Raw genomic sequence first — 11,527 nt, 5'->3', positions numbered from 1 at the left:
TCTTGTATTTTGTTTGTTCTTGTACGTTTTTTTTTTTAATCTCTCTTTCGTTATATTTTTTCTCATCGAATAAGTAGCACTTCAAAAGATTAGGTGAACGTTTCAGCACGCAATTCTTGGCCAATCCCCCAGCGTGGGTATGAGCCATAACATGAGGCCATCATCATCATCATCATCACCGCCACCTATGAGCGCAATGCAATGCCGGTTCATGTGAAAGCGGATGTATAGGGCGACAGGGTGGAAGATCTTTTTAAGTTTTGCTGTATTGACTGCTGCTTGGAATATGTATTTTTTCCTGTGTGTTTGAATAAGTATGCTCAAATTCAGACGGAGTTAATGGGAAACAAGAGATAAACAAAAAAGAAATCCGACTAATGAACGGACAAACTAACGAAGGTAAACGAACATAAATTAGAAGCTTCATGAAATCAAGAGTTCGACGTAAACCTCGGGCGGTCGGGATTGCGCATGGACAAAAGTGAAAACGGACGCCGATCAAACGGACGTCGGTATCCGTTTTCATCGTTGACTATAAATTAGAAGCTGCCGACAGCTTCGGGCATAGCTGCCAGTGCTTAAATGAGCTGGTTTGACGCAAGGTGAAACCCCGTTGTTCGCTCAATTTTGGAGAGATACTTGTTCCAAAATCCCTTCCCAGAAGAACAAGACATGACGAAGTTAGTGTACCTTGCACGCGTGAGCACTGCTGAAAATTAACGAGGAACCCATATACGGTTTCCCAGCTAAGTTTAGGTTAGCTGTTAAACAACGAAAAAAGAAAAGGTTAGAAGAACATGGTGCAACATCTTAAGACCTACGTAGTTCGGTCGTCATACTTCTGTCGACGAAACACCGTAAACCTCGTATATTGCACTGTGTTTTCGTAACTATCTTTTTCATTAAACAGCTTGACTCTAGTTAGCTGGGACAGCCTAATGACTATGTAGCCGCAATGAAATAAGTGACAACGGTTTCAGAAGCTTACAGATGCTTGTAGATACTAGAAAAATAAGTTTTTATTGTCCCGTCCAGTTATCGAACAAGCAGTTACACTTCATATTGAACACGATGGTTTAGTTCGCCAGGCATCGCATTTGCGATGCAACTGGCAAGACGCCGACCAAGAAAGTCAATGAAAGAAAAAATACTTTCGCTAAAGCGGCTGAACGTGGCGTACGGAGCCAGCGAACAAAATCACTTCCGGGCTGTGGCATCGTATGAGGAAGTAGAAGGGACGGTCCACCCGGAACCGAGACGGGTCCACGAGGAAGCCTCCGGGCGTTTTGGCAACGTCCTTGGGCGGGGTCGTCTCGGTGCCTACTTCGTTGACGTCGATGAACGCCTTGTGTATGGCGACCGACAGGGTGATTCCTTTCGCCTGTGCGCTGCCGTCCTTCTTGGAGGCATCCTCGTTCATTACGAAGCCCGTGAATTCGGCCATGAGTGGGTCAAACAGGTCCTTGACTCCCATTGCCTGCAGGACGACTCTGAGATCCGTCGTGTCTTCCACCTGCGCAAAAATGAAAACGGTAAATCTCAGTTGGGCGAGATGAAGTGCTCAGTACCTGCCATGTAGCGTGACATTCTAAATTAGCAGTGTAATAGGATATTTAGGATATTCTGCAAAGGGTGTTCTGGGCTGCTCCTGAAGTTATTCCGTCAAAGAGTGCGGGAAAGCGAATGATAAGTCGCAATAGCACGTAATCTTGGGCGTGTAGGTTCAAGTTTATTATGACGGCAGCGCCAAGGGAACGGTGACACTAACAGTGACACAGGACAACCGCTGACCTGCGCATGTCTTGCGTCCACCTTTCTCTCTGTGACGCTGACCCCTTTGCGCTGCCGTCATACTGAATGGTGCGCGGCTTGTTGCGCCCGGGTCTGAATCGGTCTTCGTCGTTAATATTTCTTTGTGCCACCACATCTATTGCAATGGGCTTCGGATCCTAACGCACTTGATAAGTGGCGCTCATGTAGATCAACTGCCTGCAAATTTTTCAAGGATTGAGGTCTGCATGCAGCAAGCAGCACTCTTCTTCCTGCCTCCTCAGTACACTTACGCCAGAAGGAATTAGCTTACTCAGATCTCGATACTGCCACTGCACGACTCTGCACAATTGCAGGTGCAGCCAGCAGTGCAGTGTTGTGCATGCTTTGATTGGATGTCCGCCTCTTTCTTCTCTCTTTGTGCGTTATTTTCCGATTCCTGCATAAAGTTAATTTTGCTCAAGAAAGATTTTGTTGTTAGGGCTTGTGCGTGCTTGTCCTGGTCGTCCCCGCCTTCCTTTCGTGCCTCGGCTGTATACTTCATATGGAATACCGCATAGTTCGCTCCGAAGCGTCGCTCGGTTCAACCGTTGAATTACTCGTCTCGGCGGCTGAGTGTTAGGGAAGTGACCACGCCTTCAACCTTTCCGTTGAACGGGGCACACTGTAGTCTCTTGTTACGCCTGGTCACCGTTGCTCCACCGCTTCGAGGATAAAGTGTTCATTTACGGACAGCATGCGTAGAAATACAAATTGCTCCAAAGGTTTACCAGCAATCAACAACACTCAAGATCGGTAGTTGCTGGGAAGGAGTGAGACATAGCTCGCAATGACGATACACAAACTCGCAGTAATATTATAGAAGCTTCAAAAAAAAAATGATAAAGAAAGGGATTACGCTAGGCCTTCTCTCTGCACAGTGAATATCACCTTCCGGAAAAATGATCGCGCGAATGGTTGGGTGGAGTATAGAGACGAGGTTATAGAGCGATCAGGCACATGAAATAGGGACGCTTGGCTCCCGCCTGTTTCTGCTTCCCGTTTTAAAGTGCTACACAGATGGCCCAACAGCGGTGTATACCATGAAGCGCGGGAGCTCCAGCTGGACATCCTGCCGCGGGTCGAACCCCCGCAGGATCCTGTCCAGGCGCTCCGGCGTCAGGGACTCGACGAGCGACGCGAGTCCGTCCAGCTGGTCCGGCACCAGCAGGGTCATCGAGAAGCGGCTGCCATCCTCGTAGGCGACGTCGAGGGCGCGCCCGGATAGGCCGTCGCAGTAGTGGTTGAGCCGGGCGGGCGCGTCGCCCGACATCATTCGCGTGCGGACGACCCGGGTGCGAGACTCGTGGAAGTCGCCCGGCGCCGTGCGACCCGGGTCGAACGGGGTGAACCAGCGCCCTGGGGATGCGGGGTCGGGCGTTTTCTTGTGTTTCTTTCTCCCCCTGAATTCGCGAGACCGAATAAAAACTTAACAGCGTGGCCAAGACTGCGACGGAACAGAAAGAAACTTTCGAAAATGTGTGCCAGTTCGAGCAACTCGTACGTTAAAGACAGCGAAACGCTATAAGGGAGCACTCACGCCGCTCTTCGGAAGTTTTGGAGGTCCGTTTGGAGACGGCCAAAACCGCCCACGACTTTACAAGCGCTTCACTTATATTCAGCGCAATTTCTTCGCTATACCCGAGCCTTTTTTTTAAGTGCTTCGCCATGTCAGAGTTCCTACATGTATATTCTCCGTTATATCCGACGTGTGTTACTGCATACTCTGTCGGCTTTACCGACGCCCGTGTCTAGCTGAGCGTTCCGATGGCCTGGCAAGGCTGCGTTTATGGCGTTTCGCAGTACTTTAACATGTGAATCCAGCTGCGCTAGAGTTAATGCATATGCTCCCTACAAGGACAGCATACACACAGTAACTTTAGACTGCGCCGTCACGCGGCGCTGCCGGTTTTCATCGCCGCTGTGCGAGAACCGTTGAACTCCCCTTAACAGCTTCGCCGTAATGCAGCGCTCGCCTTAGTTCTAATGCGTTCGCATTAGGAGTGTGAAAACTTGGAAAATGTGCATATGTGTGCACTGTGTGGGAATCCGGTCATGCAGTAGAGGGAATGGGAGAGCTTAGAAGAGCGCATGTGCGTGCATGTGTGAAACTCACAGTGCTAGAGCGTATGAACATGCACACCTAAGTTAGTAGACGGATTGACAGCCGTCGCCGTAGTGCAATTGGTAGTGGCACCTCACAGAGCTGCGTCATAGTGTAACTTCTCTCTCATTTACCGCTAAATTGCCATTCCAATAACGCGACAATGTTAAGGGCCTCGTGTAGCGGGAAAATGGGCGTTGGCGTCCTGCCTCGGCCTCGTTTCGGCAACAACATTTTCTAACCACCCATACCCAGGCCCTCCATGTGGAGCAAGGAATTCACTGAACGTATTGAATTTCTGAAGCTAAAAGACCTATCAGCATCGTAAAGTGTGGCTTACACTGCATGATAGCGTCGGATAGTAATTAAATTATACGAGAAAACATAATTCTGTTACGCGAAAACTCAAAGAACCCCCTTTTCCAGCGTTTCTACCATTCACAGACCGGTCACGGAGTACGCCATTTGCACGCACAGGCGCATGAGTATCTTCGAGGCTACAGTGCGGCGCGCTCGGTTCCTTGCAATACCTCGAGATGGCGCTCGCAACCACCGCATTGCGACCCACGCAAGAGGCCGCGTTTTGACCAGCCTCTGTGCATAGCCTTCAGGGCCAACGTTTCCCGGTAAAGATGACGGTCACATGCGCTCTAGTTGGCGGGAAGCGTGAGAAGTAGTCAGGGATCTTTGAATGCTATCGCGTTCCACGCTTAAAGGCGAAGGTTAAGCGTCCTCCAAATGTTTTTTTTTCTGTTTGAGTGCGCGGTTAGTTTTAATGACCAGCCAGTCCCAACTTGCCAAGTTGGGAAGTTTACAAGAAGGGAGGTTCACCATAAAGAAGTCCTCTCTAATACCCAGCAAGGAAGAAAAAGCAGGATGGTAGGGAGGAAGTGCAGAAGTGACCTGAGTAGAGGAAACGCAAATTTGCACGAGCTAATCTCACGCGGCAGAAAGCACTGTCGAAAGCACCAATCTCAGAATACAGAATGTTTGTATCTTGTAACAAGATTAATGGAAGTCTTCCAAGCGAAAGTCTGCGACACGCATCATGAAAGCGCCTGAAGGCCCTCACATGGCAGTAGTAGTACGTCTGCTTATCGGCATACAACATATGCAATATTTTAACATGTATTAACATTATGGTTATAAAAGATGACACAGAACATAGAAACACTCATCTCACATGACCGTTAACTAATATTACGCACAAGCAGGGTGAATCTTAATGTACTCGTTCGGGATGCGCAAGAAGACTAGAAAATTTATCTAGATGTAATTGGCACACATTGCTACACATGGCTTGCCCCTAAAAACGTCGCCACACAGGCAATTCTCCTCAAGTATACATGCTCTGCGTCTTAAGAACAACAGGAGTACTACAACTCCATTTTGTGGGGGTAAAGTGCATGTGAAATATTTGACCCCACTCTTCATAGTTGCTGCACCTCTTTGAGTACCTTCTCGGATGGGGGACCAGCAGAATAAACAGTCCCATCAGTTAGTATGAAAAATGGCGCGAAGCACTGAATAAGAAGCTACTTCCGCAAAAAAGGTGTTGCCAAGACCCCCCCCCCCCCCCCCCCGCCCCCACCCTTCCTCTTTTTTTTTCTTCTGGAGTGTAGAGCAGCATCGCTACTAGAAACATTTGCGCTCTCTAGGGGCTTCTCTCGGGCCTCCAGCGAAAACCGTGATCTATCGCACATTTCCTTTCTTCGATGCTTTCAGGTTACGAGCCGTATGCGCATATCAGCGTAACACGGACTTTCTTACATGTAGCCTTGGCGGAGTGTCGAATAAATGAATAAAGGGAGTCTGCCCAATAACTACGACGATTATTGTTCTGTTGGTAAACTGTAAAGGACGCACGCATTTATCGTACTCCTGAAACTCTTCGCACGCTCTCTCGAGGACCTCTGTTTCGTTTGCGGGCTACACTTTAGGAAAACGATGGCTCTTTCCGTACCTTTGAAGTAGAGGGCGCTCACAAGCGCCAGCAGGGTGTCGCAGTCGAGGCTTCCTTCCGGAAGTAGCTCCTTGACGCGGAAGCACGTGGTCCGTTCGACGCAGGCGTTGATGCTCGAGCGGCAGACTTCCGGGTCGGCGTGGAAACGCTCGGACTCGACGGCGCTCTTGTAGCACCGGTCCAGGGTGGCCTGGTATCCGCCCAGTGGCCGGAACCGGTCGTCGGCGTACAGTCGGTTGGCCAGGCTGAGCGTGATCTCGCCGCTCAAGCGGCCCAGCTCGTTGAAGACGTGCCTGCGCGCGAGCGGCGTCGCAAGGGCGGTGTGGTCGCGAGTGTCGACGCACTCGGCAAACTCGTACGAAAGCTTTGCTATTGTGAGTGCGCTAACATAGCATAGACGGACGTTGAGCTTTAAACCGTGGCTTAAAAGTTATAGTTTCAGGAACTTAACTACGAATTTAGAACGAAAACAGCGCAAAAACGGGACAAGAGCGAAAGACTGATACGGCGTAGCTTAAAGCGTACAAAAGCACGAGTCGCATACTTCATAGCTCACACAGTTTCCTCTCAACATCAAATTGTGAACGTATAGCTTTGAAGGACGCTCCCGCCGTGGTTGTTTAGTGGCTGTAGTGTTGGGCTGCTGAGCACGAGGTCGCGGGATTGAATCCCGGCCATGGCGGCCGCATGTCGATGGGGGCGAAACGCGAAAACACCCGTGGTACTTAGATTCAAGTGCACGTTAAGGAAACCCAGGCGGTCCAGGTTTCCTGAGTCCCCCACTACGGTGTGCCTCATAATGAGATCGTGGTTTTGGCACGTAAAACCCCATAAATAGCTTTGAGCCATCGATGGATCGAAAAAGCATAGGCATAACGTTAGGTGAAAGGTAGATGATGGCATGGACATGAGAGCAAGTGGTTGCAATCAACAATCTGGTTCAGATAAATAGGGGAAAGATGGAATTGGCCAAGTCATGTAATACACAGAGGAGATATGCAGTGGTTAATAGGGTACACGCGAAATACTGGTGGACTTTTTCACACTGTTAGGTTTCCCTACGCGCTCATGCTTTACTTCCACTCCTAGGGCGACGGCTGCCATCTTGTGCGGTTTAAACGAGATGTGAGGGAGGCGCACTGGCAGAATTTTGCTCTTCCTCTGTTAGAATTACAGAATGAGTGCTAAGGCAAACGCAGTCCATGACAGATAGAGAAAAGATTGATGAGATTGGGAAATTTGAAGGCATGGGATGGTGTCAGCTGGCAAGGACACAAAAACTGACTCTGGTAGAGTATGCGCACAAACCACATACTCTACGAGATAAGAGTCAAGCTAAAGATCTAGTGCGTAAAGTCTATTTGAAAAATTGATATAGTGCGAGCGTGCGCGAGGCATACCTGAACTGTTCGTGCATCGTCCTGATGTCGGCGCAGTGGAGGGCGGCGGCCAGCTGCCTAGACGTGCGACCGCTCGTTCCTGCGTGCACCATGCACAGCGCCGAGGCCACAGCCAGAGGCGAGAAGGCGACGTTCTCCGGGGAATCGCCGGGTTTGCTGGGCGCCTGCGGGCAAGGGACCGATAAAGGTGCCGTCGGTACGTATAGTTACTATCTCTATGTTTAGTACGTCGTGCTATCTTTTAGATGCCGCTTTCGCGGCCGCAGACCATTGAATTATGACGCGGTGTTACTGCGGGCTCCATTATTGTTAAATATTCAATTGCAGGTTGTATGCTTCCGTTCTTGTTCATATCTGTGCTAGCCATATTACACGAATACTTTTTTATCCTCTGACCGCATTTCACCGACTAACCGATGTTTAAAGGTTATCGCTAGGCGCAAGACGCCCCTTTCAGCCTTGTTTCTCGAATGGAATCGATCGTTCTATCTGTTGTCTATATACGTCGTCGCCAAGCGTCACGCAATCAAATATCGTTCGCGACGCGGAATGCTGGTGTACGTTCTACAGCTTACGCGAGCATTGGCGTCTGCGCTGAAAGGTTCGCGAGCCATGTATAAATAACCGACGCATCTGATCCGCAAATCAGATTTCGACTATCGCCGACTGTGCTCGCCACAGTCGTTGTCAGAGTATTGCTTGCTCTCGTGGGCACAGGTTAGTTTCGAAGATTCGCAGTTCTTTGCTACTGCGCTCCTTCGCCGTCACTACAGCGCGGCACGGACTCGTCTAGCAGCCGACGGCCGTGTCACCGACAAAACGCCGAAGAAGCATTGCGTAGCCGCACACCTCGGGATGCGTGCGCCACAGCGACACGGGCCAGCCGCCGACGACGAACAAAGCCGCCGTTTCTCAATTACGAACTCTGCATGGGCCGTTACGATCCCGTTTGGAAAGAAGTTTAAGCGGCGCTGACACATAGTGACAAAAATTGCACGATAGCAAAGCGCGCCGTCCTCCGTAGTACCTATAGGCAAATGTACATTGGGAGCCAAGAATCCAGAGAAAAAGGTCCTGCAGTCCCGGAAGGCGGCCAGACTGTGGTGAAGAGCAGTTACGAGTCCCTCGTTCTTTTGGCCGGCAATATATGCCGACTTTACCCATGAACCTTTAAAGGGACACTAAAGGCAAATACTATGTCGACGTGGATTGTTTAAATACCATTCCAGAAACATTGCAACGCTTGTTTCGCGCCAAGAAAAGACGATGTACGGGAAAATTACATTTCAAGGGTCCAAATGCCTTTCGCGAAATTTAACTGAGGAGTGCTTTCGTGCCCAGGGGGAGTACAGGGGGAGTCTATGTCCAGGGGGAGTCTATAACCATGCCCTGCCTTTACCTCAATTTCTCTATTATTAAGGCTCTGTTCGCGATAATATTGACGCCTTAAATATTCTAGAGCACTAATCTGTCACTTTAGCTTGAGTTAATACTTGCCTTTTGTGTCCCTTTAATTAAGAGCGAGTACGCGCTAGCGGGATATATGACGCCATGCCGAGCTGCTGCGGGAATTTCGGGGCGGTGGTGCAAACCGCCTTTCGTTTCCTTTTTTTTTGCGTATCTTAGCGGCTTATGAAAAGCCACGTATCACGTAGTCTAAAACAGTGGTCGTTGTGCTGTAGTTGCTGGAGCGTAGGTTATTAATAAAACTTAATTTGATATTACTCTCTATAGTTTTGCTTTATATTTTGACTAGCCTGAATGAAGTTTCGTGAAAACGCGTCCATGTTAGCGTGATGTAAACAATGATTCACTGTATAGCGCAGACAAGCCTGCCTGGATGAGCAGGCAGAGGGGGACATGGGCGCTGTGCATATCGTCTCCTAATGGCTGTTCCTCGTGGCCTTTTGCCACTGCAACTAATGAATTAGGCTAAACCAATGAGCCCGTGTATCTACTCCCGTGATATGAGCAGCAGTTGCCTCTTAAGTAGAAGCTTTGCCACAGGATCCTTTATCGAGTACTTGGGAACGGATCCACTGCATAAAATTTGATACGTTGTTGCATTTAAACGAAAGAAAAGACGCAATCTACCGGCTGGAAGGAGTAGATTTTGTAAAAATTTAAGCGATCAAGCTTAATAAAAAAAATATTGAAAGTCAAAAAATCAGAAAAAAGGAAAAATGAGAATCTAGCTTACGGCTCTAGCTCAGGAATAAAAGGAAATAATCTTGTTAGCTCTTACTTAGACATTTAATGCGGGCAAAATTAATGCATGCACCACTCGGAAGTATACAGGTATGTTGCTAATTTTTGATCATGAGATGCAAAACCTTGACAAGCAACGCAGTAATATATATATATATATATATATATATATATGTATATAATATTTTTTTAACATCGCGGTTGTCCTTTAGATTCTCTGACAGATGCATTTGACTGGACCGTGATATCTACTTTTTGTTGCAGTTACAAATTTTGTAAACAAATAAGAAATCCTAATTGAAATTTTGATCTTTTATTTGGTAGAGTTCAGCTTTCGCTCTCAAATCAAGCTCATTTCATTCAAATCGGTCCATCGATTGTTTCGCGAACGCATTCGTGCCTTTTACATTCATTTGAATGGGGCGATCGCAGTCGGCCCCAGTCTAAAAAATTTTTTTTCCCTTTCTTACGTATATATTTCTTTTTCCTTTCTTATGAAATAAGAGCAAAAGCTTTTATTTCATATTGCTAGGTTCCATTATGAATTTCCTATCAATTGTACGCCAACTGCTTTTCGACTCAGCTGGCAAGTAATCAAGCACTGCCGTACACTGTAAAAATATTCACACCCTTAAGAGTGTTTTCTTATCGCACGGGTAAGACCGTGCGATAACCGTTAGAGCCTTACAAAAATTTATAGAGGACAACAACGGAGCTGTAGTTAGACGTGCGATGACAAAAAACGTAGTTGAAAACTATGTAATCACAGAATGATTACATAGTTTTCAACTACGTTTTTTGTCAGAAATATCCGACAGAATAATTACCCATATGAAACTCCGTTGTTGTCCACTCTTAAATTAGTTGCACCCTTTGAAGTGTCCTATATTTGTGTGCTCTGTCATGCCGATAGCACGCATGCTGTTTGTTATTTGGAAGTACCTAGCTCGCAGCGTCAAAGAAAGGAAATGCGGGCAAGACAGATGACTATTACCTTTGTGGGGTAAAATAAGCTCCAAATGGTGCAAGCTCTTTGAAAAATGTCCGCTATAAATTTCTGGACACTCTTAAAGCAGTTGCACCATTTGGCGTGTATGTTTGTCCCGCAACAGTAATCATCTTCCCTGCTTGCGTTTCCTTTCTTGAAAATGCTGCGCTCGCTACTTTGAATGCTACGTCACGCTGATAACGCGCATGCCGTTCATGACGGGGAAGTACCGGGCTCGCAGCGTTAAAGAAAAGAAATGCAGGCAAGACAGGTAGCGATTATTGTTGTTTGACAAAATACTCCCCAAAGGTGTTATCTATTTTAAGACTAAGGCACCAACGGTGTGGGTGTTACCCGTGCGTCAAGAAAACACCCGTAAAGGTGCAAACATTTTTACAGTGTACTGATAGGAGGTCCCCCTGACCGCACTTTCTTCGGGACCTCATCTTCTGACACTTAAGTAATGGGGCACTCGCCTTTCTACGACGTCACGCTAAACCAATAAATTTCAAACTTCTGGAGCGGGCACGAGCGACCTTTATGCGGAGCAGCTGCTTGCACATGTTGACTGCGAGGGCGCTGCAGATCCGAGCGACGCCTTCGCCGGTCGGCGACCCCTTCGTGGCGTTCGTCGGAGACGGCGTGGCGGAACCGCGCTTTCCGTGGACGTCCTCGGCGGAAGTCATTTCCCGAACGCGAGCTGCGACAATAATCCCGCTAGACACCTGCGTGGCACATGTTTGACTTAGGCACGAGTTTGACTTAGGCACGAGTTTGACTTAGGCACGAGTTTGACTTAGGCACAGGTTTGACTTAGGCACAGGTTTGACTGGGCACAGGTTTGACTTGGGCATAGGTTCGACTTGGGCCCAAGTTTGGCTTGGGCCCAAGTTTGGCTTGGGCCCAAGTTTGGCTTGGGCCCAAGTTTGGCTTGGGCCCAAGTTTGGCTTGGGCCCAAGTTTGGCTTGGGCCCAAGTTTGGCTTGGGCCCAAGCTTGGCTTGGGCCCAAGTTGGGCTTGGGCCCAAGTTGGGCTTGGGCACAAGTTTGGCTTGGG

General features: G+C 48.3%; 1 protein-coding gene across 3 annotated transcripts; it reads right to left on the bottom strand.

Moving 5' to 3' along the window:
• Positions 1 to 984: 984 nt before the first annotated feature.
• On the bottom strand, positions 985 to 11,183 carry LOC126533932 (ipis-1-like). Of its 3 annotated transcripts, none has more exons than XM_050181155.3 (5): positions 11,009 to 11,183; positions 7,277 to 7,440; positions 5,877 to 6,169; positions 2,852 to 3,168; positions 985 to 1,513 (listed from the first exon to the last, which is right to left on the bottom strand). In XM_050181155.3, the coding sequence occupies exons 1-5, from the start codon at positions 11,156 to 11,158 to the stop codon at positions 1,157 to 1,159; spliced, it is 1,281 nt and encodes a 426-aa protein (XP_050037112.3). In that variant the 5' UTR covers positions 11,159 to 11,183; the 3' UTR covers positions 985 to 1,156. The 3 variants fall into 3 exon arrangements, with proteins under 3 accessions (XP_050037112.3, XP_072145402.1, XP_072145401.1); XM_072289301.1 differs by lacking the exon at positions 11,009 to 11,183 and adding an exon at positions 7,691 to 7,754; XM_072289300.1 differs by lacking the exon at positions 11,009 to 11,183 and adding an exon at positions 7,545 to 7,669.
• Between the last annotated feature and the right edge of the window lie 344 nt (positions 11,184 to 11,527).

The sequence above is a fragment of the Dermacentor andersoni genome, chromosome 7, assembly GCF_023375885.2.
Source record: "Dermacentor andersoni chromosome 7, qqDerAnde1_hic_scaffold, whole genome shotgun sequence".
NCBI classification, from domain to species: domain Eukaryota; kingdom Metazoa; phylum Arthropoda; class Arachnida; order Ixodida; family Ixodidae; genus Dermacentor; species Dermacentor andersoni.
The sequence above is the reverse complement of the archived record's forward strand: the minus strand, read 5'-3'. Positions and strand labels throughout refer to the sequence as shown.